The 18,955-nt window shown below is 39.5% G+C and overlaps 1 protein-coding gene and 1 long non-coding RNA gene across 2 annotated transcripts in view; one reads left to right on the top strand and one right to left on the bottom strand.

The window, feature by feature from the left end:
• Positions 1 to 18,955, top strand: part of LOC307183860 — a 242,694-nt gene that overhangs the window by 159,738 nt on the left and 64,001 nt on the right. The window lies entirely within an intron of this gene.
• On the bottom strand, positions 7,750 to 17,156 carry LOC307184050 (phosphorylase b kinase regulatory subunit beta-like; the record flags this gene model as incomplete). Its single annotated transcript, XM_079917302.1, is given in 4 exon segments — positions 7,750 to 9,014; positions 9,017 to 9,590; positions 9,594 to 10,335; positions 17,023 to 17,156. Coding segments are annotated over 4 exon segments (2,265 nt in total). The 3' UTR covers positions 7,750 to 8,199.

Genomic DNA, 18,955 nt, shown 5'->3' with positions numbered 1-18,955 from the left:
CCCACCACCAAACACCATCATTTTGGGGGTTGGGGCTCACTGTATGCATATCAGGGGGACACAGTCATTCAGTCTGTAACAGGAAGTAAGTCAGGTGCATGGAAGGGAATTCATTATTCTTTTGGGGGCATCAAGAGAAGCTGTCATGTTAGAGGAGGAAAAAAGTAGATACAGAACAAGAGGAATAGCATAGTCCTGACTACATGGCAATTTAAGAAACCGGGCCCAGAAAAATAGATGAGGAGTTGTGACCTATCTCAGAGCATAATTGACCAACCATAGGAGCTAACTAACTAAGGACTGCCTAGTCAGAGAAAAGAATCAAAATATGCAAAAAGGTAATTGGCTAGGGAGAAAACAAATGTGGGGTCTGATTTCTGCACCTAGAATTCAGATAGAATTAATTTCAGGGAAGGAGATTATAAAGTCTATAGAGGTTGTTTTGGTTCCCAGAGAAGAACACTGTAGGGTTATGTGGGAAATACCCTTTCTCATATAGGGCCAGGAATGAATGCAAAGAGACAGCTGCGGAGTGAGTGCAGAATGATCTAAATTCAAAGAGGACAGGGCCGTGGAGTAGAGACCTGGTGTACTGAAAGAAGCTAACTGTACTGTCTTTGGTGGAAATGAAAGGAATAGTGAAAGATTAACACTCTTGGTATGGGGTTAAGGCAAGGATATATTTATAGAGTGGACTAAGAGTCTTGCATAAGCAAAGCCCAAAAGGCTGATGAGACATCTTAGGAACAAATTAGGACATAGGCCAAGATGAGACATCAGTAAAGAGATCATAGTCATCCTAGGATCTCTCACTTCTAAGCATTGTCTCATTACAGACAGGAGTAGCCTTTCATGTCATACCTTTGAAGCTCTATTACTTCTGAACATATATCTTCTTTCTTTTCTAAGCAAGTTCCTAAGGAAGATAGTGGCAGTATAGAAGGGCAGCTGAAATACTGGGGGTCTAATACAAAGAAGAAGAAACAATTAATTTGATGGATGAAGTAGACTGATTTTGCTTGGTAGAGTACAGTGTACCTCAAACATTAAACCAGTTCCTGTATAATCAGTGTTCTCCACAGCGAGTAATCTAGCATGCATACTCTTCATATGTTCAAAAGTGCATTATCATAATATTAATAATGTGTTATATTCATGATAAATTATGATATGATATATATTAATATTGTCACATTCGTGGTAAAAAAAACTAATTGGAAAGGCACACTAACAAAAAAATTTGAAGCTATATAAATTTAAGGCAATGTGAGCTATTAAATTTGTATTTTTAAAAATATTTATTTATTTATTTATTTTTGGCTGCATAGGCTCTTAGTTGCGGTGCACAGGCCTCTCTCTAGTTGTGGCGCGCAGGCTTCTGTCTAGTTGTGGCACATGGGCTCCAGAATGCTTGGGCTCCGTAGTTGTGGCACGTGGGCTCAGTAATAGTGGTGCACGGGCTTAGTTGCCCCACGGCATGTGGGATCTTAGTTCCCCGACCAGGGATCAAGCCTGTGTCCCCTGCATTGGAAGGTGGATTCTTAACCACTGGACCACCAGGGAAGTCCCTAAATTTGTATTTTTATTTCTGCCTCTAAATATGTCATTTTGGTGGCCTAGTGGTTAGGATTCAGGGCTTTCACTGCTGTGGCCCGGGTTCAGTCCCTGGTTGGGAACTAAATTCCCACAAGCTGTGCAGCATGGCCAAAAAAAAAAAAAAAAAGTCATTTTATTGGGGTAAATTCCACAAATAGTTTTTCAAGGCTTTATAAAAAAATATTAAAACTTTATACTCCTGCTGGGCCTATAGAATCTACATTACACTGTGACCTCATTCTGAGCAAGTAAAACCTGGGTAAGTTAAGGTAAATTAAAGGAAATAGAGTAAATGAAGACGACATATATACACATACCCTCTGTATATGTCTTTCTTTTTACCGCTGAATTTTGAACTGTTTTCCCCACTCTTTGCCCTACCATTCTCTCCCATTTCTCTGTCTATATGAAAAGAATCAGAGCCCATCTCAGTGATTGTGAAGTTGTAAGTCTTATCTCTGGAGCAACCAATGTAAATCAGAATTTAAACCCTACCAGCCAAAGGCTGACGAACAGTCTCAGAATGTAGTGTCTCTACCAATGTCTGTTACTTGAGGATAGACGGATTTGGTTCTGATGTGGTCATTTTCTGTTGGCAGTAAGGAGCTGTTATGAGACAAAGGGTGCTAGGAAACAAGATATTTCAAATAAAAAATTACAGAACTCCTGTATCCAGAGTGATTTTTTTAAACTAAAAATTATTAAAATAGTACATTTGAATTTTGGAGATGTTCTGGATTAAAATCTTCTAGCTGCCCACATCAAAAGAGGATTATTGAAAAACATACAAATAGATGATCACAAAGAAGGCACCAGGTCAGATAAAACCAAGGTCGAGCATGGCTTGAGCAAGTCCTAAGTTTCTAAAACCCTCCAGGTCTGCTCGTGCAACTTTTCACGACAAAGATCAGGAAAACTGATCAAGGCCATGCTAGGTGGGGCAAGTGTTCCATCTCAATGCTTTTACGTGTTTTAAATTTGGAACAGAAGAGCCTCAGTCATTTTTAGTTGAGCATGTATAGGTGAGGAGGTGAACATGCTTTCATGCTTTGGGCCTGCCAGCTTTTGAGTCCTGCCACTGGCAACAAAGCTGGCAAATTCGTTCAAGACCAAACTGGGGTGTGGGGTGTGTGTGTGTGGTGTGTGTATGTGGTGTGTGTGCGTGCGTGTGTGTGTGTGTGTTTTGAAATTTTGAGTGGAAACTTAGTGTTAACAGTGTAATTTTTGGTTTTATAAAATTCTAGCATTTCCAATGCTATCTCTTTCTTTCTAAAGTGATATCATTTATATAAACTACAATCAAAGGCTGGTAGTACTTACATGAAGGGCTTGAGGTTTGAACAGCCAGGCTTCTAAGAGGAATGATCAACTGAATTAAAGGATTTTTTTTTTTTTTACTCAATTTCTTTTCTATCAAAGTCTGAACTTTAGTCACACACTAAAGCACAACTATTACTAAATATATGTCTAAAACTTGACTTTTATGAAATCTATTAAGGACTACCTATTTGATATTCTTCAGAATATTAATGTAGTCATTAGGAAGCCTAAAATGTATTTTAAGTGACTTTGAAATTCTTTGTAGAAAAATAAAGAACTTGTACAGAGAAGTGGGGGAGGTAGGTAGAATCAGAAAAAAGTAGGATATGGGAAGTGGACACTGATTATGTAGAGGGATTAATAAAAAAGATTTGATTTTCTGGACTGTGGTGTTTGACCAGAATACTAGGGAATGGCAAATGGTAACATATTTCTGGACAACCAAGAAGAAAACATTTTCAAAGAATTTGTTAATGTTTTAGAGGTTTTAAACTAATTCTTGAAAGGAAGACCGATAGAAGAAGAAGATATCGTAAGTGTAACACAGAAAAAGCTATAGTGGAAATGCTGCCCAGCTATTCTTAGCCATCACCTGGCTCATATTATCTCCCCAAGTGTGCCCCCCACCACTCCTTCAAGAGCTTTTTACTCCATGCTTTCTCTGCTTGGAAGTGCTTTCCTCCTTGACTACAGGGCAAACTCTACTTATTTCTCAAGACTTAGTTCAAATATCTCTTTTGCTATGAAACTATCCTTGATACCCTACAAAATTTTACTTTTTATTGCACTGTCAGGCTAATTGCTTATGTGCCTTCTCTTCTAGAATGTTCAAAACAGGTAGAGAGACTTAGTCATCATTTTATGTGCCTAATTCATAAATTCTTTTTAAACAAATAAATGAATGTTGAGTATCATGATTTTAGAAAGACGTGACTGTTTTCATGACATAATTGTGAATAAGATAAAGAACTACAGTCTGGATCTAGTAACAGTGGATTTACGGTTGGTGAAATCACTCATTAGCCCAGGTGATTGGGCAGTATGAATTTGGAGGGGAGTCTCCAGTGAAAGACTTTAAGGCTTTGTCTTAAAGTTAATCTTATACTGTGTAATCAGTGAGTTAAAGAGAGAAACAAAAGAAGATTAAGATTAGTTAATTACATGTATTCAACTCCTGGTAGTCTTTCAAGTTTTAGACTTCCTAATTTACGCTCTGCCCTTTGCTGTACCAACCAATAAGTTAGTTTTGTGGTTTATGTATTACTCTTTTTTTCAGTTGGGTTATTAGGTTGATTTTCCAGACACAGAAAAATTCTTATTTGAACTAAAAAGAAAAAAATAAAATAAAACTAAAGTTTTAAAATTTGTAACGGTGAGGTGTCTCTTTCCTTGTCTTTGTTGTTTTCTCCTTAACACCATCTGTGCATCAGTAATTTGTTGAAAACTCCATCTTGATTTTATCATTTTAGTGTATTTTGTTAAATAAGACACAAGACATTGAGTTTCTTCAGTATTTTAGATGGCTTTTAGAGTCCAACGGGAAATGTTAACAGATGAAAATAATAATAATAAACCCTTACATTGTTGAGAACAGTCAGACCCTTCTGGAAAATATGTGAGTTCTTTCACTTAAGAAGCCTACTGTTGGAAAATAAAGAAAACTATGCTCTCATGTGGTCCTGTTGGCCAGGATATAGTCAAAGCTATTAATTCTGAGGTCTTGCTAGTCTTACCATCTTAAGTCTGTTTTCTCCAGGCCACAGAGAGGAACCCAGTGTCTGGGTCTAAAGACTGATTTGCACAAAAAGCAATGGATGCAAAAGAGAAAAATGGTTTATTCATAGTTTTAGAGCAATCAGGGACTTGAGACATCATCTGGTTTAGAGATTTCCCGACGTGACCGCTCATCAGAATCACCTGGAGAGCTTTTAAAATACAGATTTCTGGTCCTCATCCCCTGAGATGTTCTGGGAAGGGGATCTAAAAGATTAAGGCCTCCAGATAGTTTTGATGCCTAGCCAGATTTGGAAACCAGTGATCTGGTCAAGCCTCCCTGAATTCTGGATGCATAAACTGAGGCACAGAAGGTTAAGTGACAGCTCAAGGTTGGCAGCATCAGAACCCAGTGCTCCTGATGTCCCATCTTCAGTGCATCTATATTAAACTATAGAAGTGCAGACGGTATTTTCAGCTGCCTATTTGATATCTTAAGTGACCTTTTATAGTTATAGGAAGAAGTGGAATAGTGAAGGGAAAAATAACTAATTGAAACCAAAAACGCAAAGGACTGTTGTGAGAACCTGGTGAAATGATAGGTTACTGCTTCATAAACCATGAAGTGGTATACCGATATACATATACAGAGTATATGCAGGGGAGTAAAACTGTCATATGAAAAAAGTTTTTAAGTAAATAAAAGTAAAATTAAAATGCTTTAAAAGAACTTGATGGTGCATTAAAATTGCTTCAAACTTTTTCCATCTCAGTTAGAGAGGCATAGTCTGCAGGTGAGCAGGACAGTCTACAGGTGCTTTGTGTCTGTGGTTTGTGGTGTTCTCTAGGAACTGTGGACCAAACAATGAGCCTTGAGTTCAAGGTCTTCTGCTTATTTGCTGCCTGAGCACTCTGAATCCCAGTTCTACCCCTTATCAAATGAAGTGATTAAAGAAGATAAAAGTTTTGTTCTGGCTTTAATCTTTGGTGATGTTTTTTTCTTTCTGCTGACTTTGCAGATCTCTTTACCGTCTTGATTTCTCATGTTTTCTAATTCTGCTTTGAGACTTTCCCCATTTTCATGTCATTTCCTATTATTTCTAGTTTTTAATCCAAGAAATAGTTATTAAACATCTTTTAAAATATGGGCTTCCCTGGTGGCGCAGTGGTTGAGAGTCCACCTGCCAATGCAGGGGACCATGGGTTCGTGCCCCGGTCCAGGAAGATCCCACATGCCGTGGAGCGGCTGGGCCCATGAGCCATGGCCACTGAGCCTGCGCGTCCGGAGCCTGTGCTCCACGACGGGAGAGGCCACAGCAGTGAGAGGCCCGCGTACTACCAAAAAAAAAAAGTATTAAAATATGTTACTCTGCTGAGTATCTGGGATATAAAAATGAAGAGTATGGTGTTCCTGACCTTAAAAGAACTCACATTCTGCAAGGAAGAGAGCCATCTAATAACCACATTCTGATAAAATGTGATAAGAGCTGCAGTGGTGACATATGTAAAGTATCATGCAAGCATATGGGAGGAAATGATGAATTCTTCCATGGCGATGGAATACACATGGGGATGTTGTCAAAGGTTTACAGAGGTAGGGTGATTGGAGTGGATGTATAGAATGAGAGGTATTGGGAGGAGTACTCCAGGTGAAGTATGGATAAAAGTGTGAAAGTGCCTGGTGTGTTCTGGGAATAACTACTAAATCTAGAGTGGGGACTGCAGTTTGGTATAGAGTGTGGGGTACTTGGGTTAGAGAAGGAAACTTAAAAGGAAGACTCAGATGAGAAAAACATGATAAGTTACCGATTTTAGGAAGATTGCTGCGGCAGCAATGTGGTTGTGTTGAAATGGGATAGAATGGAGAGGGAAACCAGGCATTGGGGCTTGTAAATAGTTATGGCTGTAGATGAAGACATCAGAAGTTAGACATTGACATCAGGGTTAGAGAGGAAGGCGGCTGTAAGAGATGAGCAGAGAGACTTTAACAAGTTCCTTCCTGAAATTAATTTAGCACATCCATTAACAACAAAGAAGCAAAGCTACTTGCATGTAGTCTTAGGATTTTTTCCTTTCTCTTGCTTCTCACCTCCCGTCCTCCTTTGGTTTTACTTTATTTCAAGCCTTTCCCTTTTTCAGAGAGATAAAATTAATGCCAGTTTCTAAAGGGTCATTCACTACGCAAGGCCCTGTGCCATCTGGTTCCCCTTTATCTCTTTCTATTTCTCACTACTCTTCAACCATGCTGGCTCCATTGCTCTTGCTCAAATGTGCTAAACACTCCCCCTCTAAGGGACTCTACATTTGTTCCTTCTTCTTCCTAAAATGCCCTTCTGCCATACATCTACATGGCTCAGCTTTCACTTTATTCAAGCTGACCTCAGGGTAATGGAGGTGTAAATCCCCTCCCCCGCTGGGATCTGACTGGCTAGCCATTCTCGCTCTTCCTCAATTAATCTCAGAGCCTTTTATTCTACGTTGGGGTTTGAATGCCTCTCTAGAGGAAAGGCTTTTCTACACTCAAATGGATTCCCAGGGGCTTTTTCTAAAGGAGCAAAAGGGGCCTGGGGAGGGTGTCTGAAGGTGAGGGTAGCAATAGATAGCTTCTTCTTCCCCTCTGTAAACAGTATTTTTGTATGCCATCCTCACATCTCAGGCGTTATACATGGAAGTCCCCACATGTAGGGGATGGGAGGATTTCTGTTCCTCTCCAGAGTGGATAAGGGCGAGAGAAAGGTGTGTATTTATCAAAAATTAAATTTAATAACAAGTTTCTATGAAAAATCAAAGCTTTCCCTCTATGCTCCTCCTTCTATCCCCGAACTGTTGTGTTTCCCTTTATACACTGACTCTACCTGACCTCTTGTATGTATATATTGTTTATTGTCTGTTCCCACCCATTATAGAATATGAGCTTCCAAGATACAAGGTCTTTTTTTTTTGATCAGGCATAGATTTATTATTTTAGTTCAACCACTACAGTTAGCACAAATACAAAACCACAATCATGTTTACAAGGCAAAAATTGTACAATAGCTCTGTATACTAAAATATTATCAATAATGCAGTTTGAGAATCAAAATATCAACTGGCTGATTTTGCTTTCATGATGCATACTGGTATCTTTTTCTAGCATTATAATGCCACTTAAAAAATGTACCATTCTTTCAATATATTTTCATTCCTAGTACGCATAATTAGTTGGAAAATTCATTTAATTGGCAGTAAGGTGGGAATTTAGTCCAAAGTGCAAAGACTCATTTTGACGAGCTGTGTAATCATAAAACATGCAGTGGTGAACTTTCAATTCATAAACAATTATTATTGTTCAGTAAAGATTATTATTGTAGTGGGCATAATCATGAGAACTTACTTTCACTTGATTATAAGCAGTTCTTACCATCAGATTGCTCATGGCATGCAAGAGGTCCAATAACTCTGCCAAGGGTGTGGCAACTACTCACCAGCATGATCAGCCCTCACATTAATGGCTGCCTTGATTAAGCTTCAACACAAACTTAACACACTTCTGGAAAACCTGCCTCAACAGAGTCTCTAACACCTTCCTCACTAGCTAACCAGACATGGGTCATCATTGCTTGGCTTGACTTCTCCTTCCAGCAGCAAATTCATCACGACCTTTGTCAAATAGCTGCATGTTCCTCTTTTTCCCAGGGGGCGAGTACTGTAAAAGGAAGTCATGTCATCTTGTTTTTCAGCTTCTTTTAGTAGACTCTCATCTTTTTGAAATTCATGAAATGCTTCTTTCGCCGGTTTGTCTAGATCTACTTTGTCTTGAAATTCTAGCTCAGGGTTTCTTTCCAGTACAATGGATACAACCATTAGTAACTCCACAACTATCTGTCTGTATTTTGGCTGGTCAATATTTCCCAACATGTCTTCAACAAGGAAAGAGAAATTCATCTCATACATGGTCATATCTGACAGGGTTGGTTGCTGGGGCAAATGCCTTCCGGCTACAATGATTCCATTGGGTGTGTGCTCCAGGATCTGCCACACGCAGTCATAGGACTCAGGGGGAGTTCTATTCAAAGACTCATCGATCTGACACCTGTTCAGCCAACATCTTCCATTCCGTTGAGGCTGCAGAATACCCAGGAGAAGCTGTTTCACTTCACTAGGTGACATCTGATATAAGTCTCTGGCTGGCTTGTTTCCGCCACGGATCTGTAGTTCATACCCCATAGCATGGATCATCCACCCACTTCGTATTTTCAGCATGCCACGGGATAACTCCGGGTTATTGGAGATGATCCAGCCAATGTGAATGACCAGTTCTTGCTGAATGACCGACTCCCTCTCATCATGGGTATTACACTTGTAATAGATGATGTTCTTAATCGCTCTTGGAGACAAAGGATTGAGATAGCCTCTTCTTCATGTCCAAAGGCACCCAGAGTTACCTGTTTGCCCTGCACTAAAGCATTAGTAATGGATGGGGCCAGGCTGTCCACTAGTTTACTTAAAAGACTTGCTGTATGGCGCACCACCGACCAACATTTTTTGCTGCCAGCTCTTCTGTAGACTCTCTCAATGTGATCAGAAACGGTACCTTCCTTTGTGATGAAGTTGGGCCCTTCTCTTTTGAGCAGTATACCCAGCAGGATGGCTTGGCTAGCCAGACAACTACAGTCTTTCAGTTTTTGAAGAATTTCTTGGGTGGGTTTGTTTTTCCATTCAGTAATGGTGACATCTGGCTGCTGTTCTTGTTCAGGAGCATTGGAGGTGCTGCTTTGTCGTTTGACTTTTGAATGTTTGGGAACTTCTAGTTCCTCAAAACTCTTAAATTCTGGAAGCTCTTCTGTGTCACTGATTCGTAAGAAGTCAAGTTGTTCTACCACAGCTCCAGATATTAGTGTCTGTAGACGATCAACGTGAACTTTCACTCCTCCAACCACTCCTTTCTTAAAAGCTGCCAGCATATCTAATAAGGGATTGAATCAGCTACCTCTTACATTGTCTTCCCAGATGAGAACAAGGAAAGGTGGATGTCCATGCATTTTCCAGTATTGCTTAATAAACTGTAGTGCATTCTTTATGTCATCTATCAGCAGTAAAACATCTTGAGACATGTAGAAATCACTTAGGTCAAAGATGATAGGGTAACAAACCACAGTCTTTCCTAGAATGCGATAAATCTTTGATGTACCGAGGCAGCCAATGGGCCTATCTGGCCTTCCGCAGAGTCCTGATTTTTCATTGATCCCCAGATGGAAATAAGCTTTCACAAGCTCCTGCTGGGCCCAGATCTGAATGGGTTCTACCTGTTGAGGAGTTTGAGTCTGAATACCATATGTGTTGAGGAAAACTTGAAGGCGTTGGCTTTCTGCTATGAGCGCTACATAAACAACCAAATCATTTTCCAGTGGGCCCTGATTGGAAAACCTCATGCTCACATTACGTTGATTCTGTAGTGGGACATAACGCTGAACAGGATCAATGTCTTCAGGACTAATTAATTCATCAGCCAGGAGTTTTGCGATGACATAAAGGGCTTGTCCCCAGAGAAACAGTTTTCCATCACGGCCACAGTTGCTAGGAAATCGCTTCTGACTACCAGGGTTTCTTTTTTCATATTCTACAAAATCAGCTGGCACAGAGTAGTACTTTGGTATGACAGGATAACCTGAGAGGCTTGTCTGCTCACCCCCCGGGGAGGGTGGGGGCTGGGAGCTGAGGCTTGGGCTTCAGAGGTCAGATCCCAGGGAAAGGACTCGGTACAAGGTCTTTATCCCCAGCTCCTAGAATACTGTGTGGTTCATAGTAGGCATTCAATAAATATTTTTTAAAGAATATCTATGCAGGCTGGATTTAATTAAGGACCTGATCAGAGTATTTATTTGTACTCATTTATTTTTATATGACGGTAATATTAAGATCGCTTCCTGGAATCCCAGGAATAAGATAGTAGGTTTTGTCTTCTTGGCTGCTTGATTTTTGTTGTCGTTGTTGTTCTTGCTTTCTTCATTCTTTAAATGCATATATGCACATAGATCAGAAAGATAATATTGGGTTGGCCAAAAAGTTCCTTTGGTTAATGAATACCCAAAGTTCTTGGTGAAAATGAAACATGTGTCTTTTATTTTTACTTAAAACCGAATGAACTTTCTGGCCAACCCAATGCACATCGAAATATTTATTAACTGAAATATTTATTAACTGGTTGCTAGTTTTGCTTAAACTACAAAGTGTGAATGTGTGTGTGTGTTTATGGGTGTGTTGGTAGATGGGAAGAAGAGAGCGGCATACTGGGAATAGGTGTTTCTAAAGAAATTGCAGTGTCGATCAAGAATTTATGGACATATAAATGAAAAAGGCCTATAAAAGCACCTGTTAATTTTTCATTCAACAAGCATTTTTGAGCAAGAATGCAAGGCCTTAGCAGGGGGGTGAGTGGTGCACAGAATCCCTTATGTTAAAGGATTTACAGTATAGTGAGAGATACAGGCTTATATACCCTGAGCTATGCTACAAGACTGAGGGTACTAACTAAGACCTGCAACAGGAAAGCAAAGTGCTCACAGAGGAAGCAGAATAGAGACTTAAGTACAAACTAATAGAGGTGACTATATGACTATGTCACTTATTAGCTAAGGGATGCCAATAGTTAAGTGACAAGAGCATTTAAGGTTCATTAGGGAAGGCTTCAGAGGAGAAAGGAGGAAAGTGCGGCACCCACTTAATACATAGGGGAGAGTGACTATTTCCTGTGTGCCCTACTTCCTGACAGAAAGATGCTTCTCTTTCTAAGGCTGCCTCTTGTCAAATGAGGAGTAACCCTAGAGGACACGCAAATGGCTCTTTAAGTTCTCTAAACTCTTCACAAGTTTCCTTGTACATGAATACTGGAGGAAAGAGGTACTAGGTTAGGATATTTGTCTTCTAGAGAAGTAAACTAACAACCTGGCTAACTGTCTTATGGTATGGGGAACTTGCTGGGCAATTTTAACATTGTCAGCCAGTGCCTGGGAAGGAAGTCATGTGGGCCCTGACTCCCTTTGAAGACAGGAAAGCCAGAGGAAGGACATGGGTTTGTTTTACTATTCCCTCACCCCTACCCCCAGCCCTCAGTGTGAGAAAAGGTTATCATTTCTTGGCTTTCAAGGTTTTCTCTCAGGAAAATCTTCTCCTTTGTTCTATTTATGCCACAGACCCAGACAAAAGCGCTCCGTACCGCAATTCTGGAACAGTGACACTCTAGTCACAGTGCGTGGGGAGCTGAATGAGTCAGCCTGACAGGGACTGGCTTACATCCTAATTATAGAAAGAAAGCAAGATTGTTTTAGATTTATTAAAAACTGGAAGGTGCTATTGCTGCACATGAACAGAAAATCCTCGCCTCCAGTAACCCTTGATCTTGTTTTAACATAGAAACAGAAAGTGAGCTGAGCTATACATTTGCCTGTCTAGAGGAAAGAATGCTTCCTCTCCTTAGCCTTGAGCTTCAGTGAATTAGAGGAATGAGTGAGAAATGAGTGTGTGAAAAAGAGGCTGGACACAGTGGTGCTGCCCACTGAATTATTTTCCATCTGGAGGGAAGGCCGTTGCTTTCAGTATATTCTTCAAAGGAAAAAAAAAATGGTAGTGAGCTCAGTCAAATTTAAATATTACCTTGTAATATATTTAATACTAAGGAAATGGACTTGAGTCACAGCACTGAGGGCTCGGGCAAGGCTCAGTGCATTGGGATGATCTGATGCATTCTGTCCTGTGTTTATCTGAACATCTGCCGAGAGAAGAGAGACCGGAGCACCATGTTAGTCCTGACAGTGGTAGAGGAGGGAGCAGGATAGCACGGTATGTGTGTGTGTGTGGTGGAGGCAGGCATATCCACATGTACAGAAGACAGTTTAGCAGGTAGACCAGTTAGAGCACCAGAAGCTAGGCAGAGGCAAGGAATGATTCCCCTACAGACTTCAAAGGGAGCATGGGCCTGCTGACATTCTGATTTTAGACTTCTAGCCTCCAGAACTGTGAGATAATGAATTTCTGTTGTTTTAAACCTCCAAGTTTATGGTATTTTATTATAGCATCCCTAGGAATTAATACACAGTTACTCAGCTAGTAAGTGACAGAAATAGAATTTGAAACCTAGTCTATAATCCATATCCCATGGCCATTTCTAGATGGAGACATTGGAATGTTAGGCTCAATTTCTGTAAATATGGCTTTCCTGACAGTTGAAGTATATAGGCAGTGACTGGTAATCACAGGAGTAGATACAGTCAGGTTGGAAGTGGGGCTGGCTAAATTTGAGCAAGTAAGGATGAAGTTAAGGCATATAGTTGTTCAGTCTTGCCTAGTTCTGCTTCATCCCACCTAGCCCTAATCCTCAGTCTGATTACCTGCACAGGGGAATAACGCGAGCTAAGTCAGTCCAATGGGTTAGGAAGAAGAAAGCAGAGATTGTTTTAACTTCAGAGTTGGAGGGAAAGGGGAGAGTAGTTGGATAACTCAGGGATTTCTAGGTCTGTTGTTGAGTTGCCAAGAGAAACTGTTATTTCCTTCTTTAGAGGTTCCTAAAATCACTCCTAAATTATCCACTGACTGCTAAATGTGTGTTGGGCACATTGGGGAGGTGACGACTGTAAAATAAATATAAGAGCCAATCCCAGTAATCAAGGCTGAAATCTGGGAACACAAAAATTAGTATATCTGAAAATATTAGAGACAGTAAAACTGTTCAGGTTCAACTCTAAGTGTAATAGGAGTTCAGGAAGGGATGACAGAAAAAGATCCTCCTTTTATTTATTTTTTTCCAGCTTTATTGAGATATAATTGACATATAACATTCTGTATGTTTAAGGTGTACAGTGTTTTGATTTGATACACTCATATATTGCAGAATGATTACCACCATGCCATTAGCTAACACCTGCATCACATCACATAATTACCACTTCTTTTTTGTGGTGAGAACAATTTAAAATCTACCCTGTTAGCAACTTCAAGTATATAATACAGTATTACTAACTATAATCACCATGTTGTACATTAGATCTCCAGACCTTATTCTTCCAGTCCATGAATATGGAATATCTTTCCATTTATTTGTGCCTTCTTCAGTTTCTTTCAGCAATGTCTTATAATCTTCAGTGCACAGATTTTTCACCTCCTTGTTGAAATTTATTCTTAAGTATTTATTCTTTTTGATGGTATTTGTAAATGGGATTGTTTTCTTAATTTCTTTTTCTGATAGTTCATAGAAACACAACTGCTTTTTTGTATACTGCTTTTGAGTCCTGCAAATTTACTGTATTTGTTTATTAGTTCTAGCAGGTTTTTTTTGTGTGTGTGGAGTCTTTAGGGTTTTCTACATATATAATACCATGTCATCTGCAAATGGATACAATTTTACTTCTTTTTCAATTTGGATGCTTTTTAAAAAATTGAAGTACAGTTGATTTATAATATTATATTAGTTTCAGATGTATAGCATAGTGATTCAGTATTTTTACAGATTATACTCCATTACTGATTTGTACCCTTTTAAATGTCAGTGTTTCCTAATGCTCCATCTTCAGATCTTTACCCTCTCTATGTACTCTATGGCTGATCTCATGATGTCAGCTACTGTCTGATTCCTCTGGAGTTGACTTTTATTCTGAATTTCAGATTTTATTTATAGCTATAACTGCAATCTTCTCACAGAAGAATTTAGAATCAGCCCAGAATCACCATTTCCTGGGTAGAGGGAAGCAAAGTGATTACTGTATCCCAGATCAAACATAAAATATAGTAATAGCTGCTAACATTTATTGAGAGGCCTTCCAATCATTTGCCTACTTGGCATCAGACGTATTTCCAGCCCTTCCCCTTTCCCAGATAACTATATTTTCTGGACTCCCTTACCAACTGGCTTCTAGCACATTTCAGAAAATAAGCACTGGCGGAAAGTTGGAGGACTGGAGACAGGGTATATCCTCATCTTTATGTTTCCAGTAGGATCTCCGGAAATGGCTATGTCTTTCTCATGGTTCCGGCTTCTTCCAGCTCTTAGGCACTGTTAAAACTACCTCCTCCCTTTGCTTTCCAGTCCTATGGGGTAGAGAGACTTCCTGTACTTGTTAATTTCTGGATTGCTTCATGTTCCCCTGTTTAATCTTTCAGCACATCCAACATACTTGAAAACAGATTCCCAGGATTTGGCTTCTCTGCCTGGATCCTGGTTGTTCTGAGTACTTTACATATATTACCTTTCTAATCTATATAACAGTTCTATGAGGTAGACACTATTATTTCCCAATTTTAGAAATGAATAAACCAAGGTAAATAGAGATTAAATGGCTTGTTGAAAGTCCAACAGAAAGTGGTGGCCTGAGCCTAAACTCTTGAACACTAAATCATGTTGCTTCTCATTAAAACAGTCATTCACCTTTGACTTCAAGCATTTCTAACTGAAGAATTCTTTCCTGAGTTCTGAGCTCCAGGGTCATTGGCATCTTGCCAAATGTCTCTGGTGATGCTTCTATTTTTAGGAGAGCAAGTGGCCAAAGGACTGCTTATGTTATCCTCCATGAACCTCTAAGTTCTGTTTTGCTTTCTCTAATTTATATGTTCCCCCCACCCCGCCCGCCATTTCTTCTACAGGCCTCCTACCAGAGTCACTCACTGGGTTGTCTTGATCCCATCACTCAGTGCACTCAGTGTATCCCGAGGTTGCCTCCTGCTTTAGTTTTGCTCCCTGCCTCATTTCTGCCCTTTGCCAATTCCATTGGTACATAAGGACAGGTCAGAAATACATCACACAGGAACACACTGATTTTTTTTCTAACGATGAATTGAACGCTTCCCAGAAGAGCTTTGCCATCTTTTTCAGCATAACTTTTTTATAAATACGTACTGACTCTCTACGTAGGATTTTATGAATATACTATCTAATATTATATTTATTATAAATACCTATATTAATTTTTATTTTTTTCCCTTATAGTCCTCTTTGCTTGAAATGTCCTTTCCTTTATTTTCTTCCTGGTGAAATCATACTCATCTGGAGAGGTAAGATCTAGCTTAAATGCTATCTATTCTAGTAGTCTTTCATGACTCTCTCCCCTCCCCCCTGTACCTTGTCCTTACCTAGATTGAATAAATCACCTCCTACCTTTTGGTTCCATATCGCCCTGATCACCCCTCTGACCCAGTTCTCGGTGTGTGCATGTCTGTCTCCCAAATAAACTTGACAGTAGAGATCATATCTTTGCTTTTGTGTTTCCTGTCACCTAATACATGTTAAGTAAATTTGGGGGTTGAATCAGACCGAGCAGTTTTGTTGAAATCCACTTAGGAGACTTGTTGATGACAAGCAAACAATATTTAGTGAATGTTAAGCAGGTGAAACTATCTTCTTTATAGATCTGGCTTTTGTTCTTTTAATTTGATATGTTATAAATGGGGACACTTGGTGAGTTTTTAAAAAAATTTTTTAAAATTAATTAATTAATTTATGGCTGCGTTGTTTCTTCGTTGCTGCTTGTGGGGTTTCTCTAGTTGTGGCGAGCGGGGCTACTCTTTCCTGCAGCACGCAGGCTTCTCATTGCGGTGGCTTCTCTTGTTACAGAGCATGGGCTCTAGGCACGCGAGCTTCAGTAGTTGTGGCACACGGGCTTAGCTGCTCCACGGCATGTGGGATCTTCCCGGACCAGGGCTCGAACCCATGTCCCTTGCATTGGCAGGTGGATTCTTAACCACTGCGCCACCAGGGAAGTCTGACACTTGGTGATTTTTATAATGAATAATTTGTGCTCTAGATACTAAGTTCTAATGCAGAATTGTGTGTGTGTGTGTGTGTATGTGTGTGTGTGTGTGTGCGCATGTGTGTGAGAGAGAGAGAGAGAGAGACAATGGGAAATTTACTTGAACATTTTTTTTTTCTTTTAGACAACCTCCTCACAATGTTATTTTGAGGAAACATGACTGAACGGTAGCAGAATATTACTTTGTAAATATAACTAAATTCCTGTGAAATACTCAGCGATGGAGGATAGGTATTACAAAATCATCAATAGGTTATAAGTTGGTTTATTTCTAATAGGAAATATTTAATGTGGAAAGAGTACGTTTTGGTGTAAGGGAGAGCTAATCAATATATATAATCTTAGTTTATGCACACATGGGTTGGGTATTATGTGTGTGACTTACCAAAAGATGATTACTTAGCTATGTGGGTATTATAAGGGCCATTTACAAAGAGTTAAATGGTTTACTGAAGGGCTAATATGAGTTAGTTAATCGTTAAGAAGTTTGCAATTTCCAGACTAATATGTTCCCCTTTGAATGGTTTATTAAGTTGGCCGTTTCCCAAAATAGTTTAGCACCCAGATAAATAGATCCATTGCAGTACCAAAAAAAGCACAATAAATATATTTTTCTTACGGTTCATCATCCAGCGAAATCCAGAGAGCATGATCAAAGGTTATAGCCATCAGAGGAACTGTTCCATATTGCTCTGTAGCTTTAGGCCTGTAAATATCAGTGTTCCATCCCATGCTTTTTCTGGCTCGTATCATGGCCACTGAGCCAATTCTTTTCCTTTTTAAGTTTTTTAACCTGTTTATTTATCCCAACGTGATCTTTCTTTCTGCTGTTAATTTATGTCAAGGTGAAAAGTTTAGACCCACAGTGCCTGATAAAAAGCATGCAAGTGATTTGGCCAGAAGTACAGCAAGAGTACTAAAGAAGAATATCTTATAATTTGTGAAAATGAAGATTTTCATTGGCTGGAGGCAAGAGAGTACACAAAAGGAAATGTATGAGAGGCCAGATTGTAAATTCAGCAGGATTTTAGACATGGGTGGAAGCCCTTTGACATTGCAAAGGGCAATATAAACATTGCTACAGCTGGGGAGAAGTAACTATCAATTGTGCAAACAGGAGCTGCACTGACTATGATCAGTGCATCATGGAACTTTAGGACCTCTGAAGAGAATGAAACAACAGCCAGGAAGCAGGACTGCAAAATGCATCTCCAAGAAACTACAAATAAGGCACACCCAGGCATACATATAAATACAAGTATAAATATATACCACACATATAAAGTTATGTTTGATTTTTGTTAAAATAAGACCACACTATGCACATTACTCTGTAACTTGTTTTCCTCATTTAGCAATGTATCATTGAAAGCACTTTCTTAATATATAGATGTAACTCATTGGACTTTCAACAAGGGTGCCAAGACAATTCAATAGGGAAAGAGTAGTCTTTTCAACAAATGGACAACTGGATATATATATAGATATATATAGATATATATATAGATATATGCAAAAGAATGAATTTGAACATCTTTCTTATACAAAAAAAATTATTCCTAGTGGATCATGGACCTAAGTGTAAGAGCTAAAATTATATAGCTATTTGAAGAAAACATGGGAGTAAATCTTCATGACATGGGGTTAGTTAAAGCCTTCTTAGATACAATCAAAATCACAAGTGACAAAAGAAAAACAGGTAAAATGCACTTCACCAAAATATAAGACTTTTGTGCCTCAAAGGACCCATCAGTAATGTGAAAAGACAACCCAGAATGGGAGAAAATATTTGCATATCATATACCTGACAAGGGACTTACATCCAGAATATATAAAAAATGCTTGCCACTCAACAATAAAATGACAAACGACCACTTAAAAATGGGCACAGAATCTGAATAGATATTACTCTAGAGAAAATATATAAATGGCCAATAAGCACATGGAAAGATGCTAAACATCATTAACCATTTGGAGATTGCATATCAAAATCACAATGAGATACCATTTCACACCCAGTAGGTTGGCTATAACCTAGAAGACAGGTAATAGCAAGTGTTGGTGAGTATGTGGAGAATTTGGAATCCTCATGCATCGCTGGTGGTAATATAAAATGGTGTAGCCTCTTTGGAAAACAGTTTGGCATAAACATAGAGTTACCATCTGACCCAGAAAATCTACACCTAGGCCAGACCTCAGAGAAATGAGAACATGTCATACAAAAATTTGTTCATGAGGCTTCCCTGGTGGCACAGTGGTTGGGAGTCGGCCTGCCGATGCAGGGGATGCGGGTTCGTGCCCCAGTCCGGGAAGATCCCACATGCCGTGGAGCGGCTGGGCCCGTGAGCCATGGCCACTGGGCCTGCGTGTCCGGAGCCTGTGCTCCACAATGGGAGAGGCCACAACAGTGAGAGGCCCGCATACCGCAAAAAAAAAAAAACAAAAACCACAAAACACACACAAAAAATTTGTTCATGAATGTTCATAACAGCATTAGTCATTATAGCCATAAACTGGAGACAGCCCAAATGTCCATCAACTGATAAATGGTT

The sequence above is a fragment of the Stenella coeruleoalba genome (assembly GCF_951394435.1).
Source record: "Stenella coeruleoalba genome assembly, chromosome: 3".
Classification (NCBI taxonomy): domain Eukaryota; kingdom Metazoa; phylum Chordata; class Mammalia; order Artiodactyla; family Delphinidae; genus Stenella; species Stenella coeruleoalba.
This window is presented reverse-complemented; position numbering and strand designations above follow the sequence as displayed.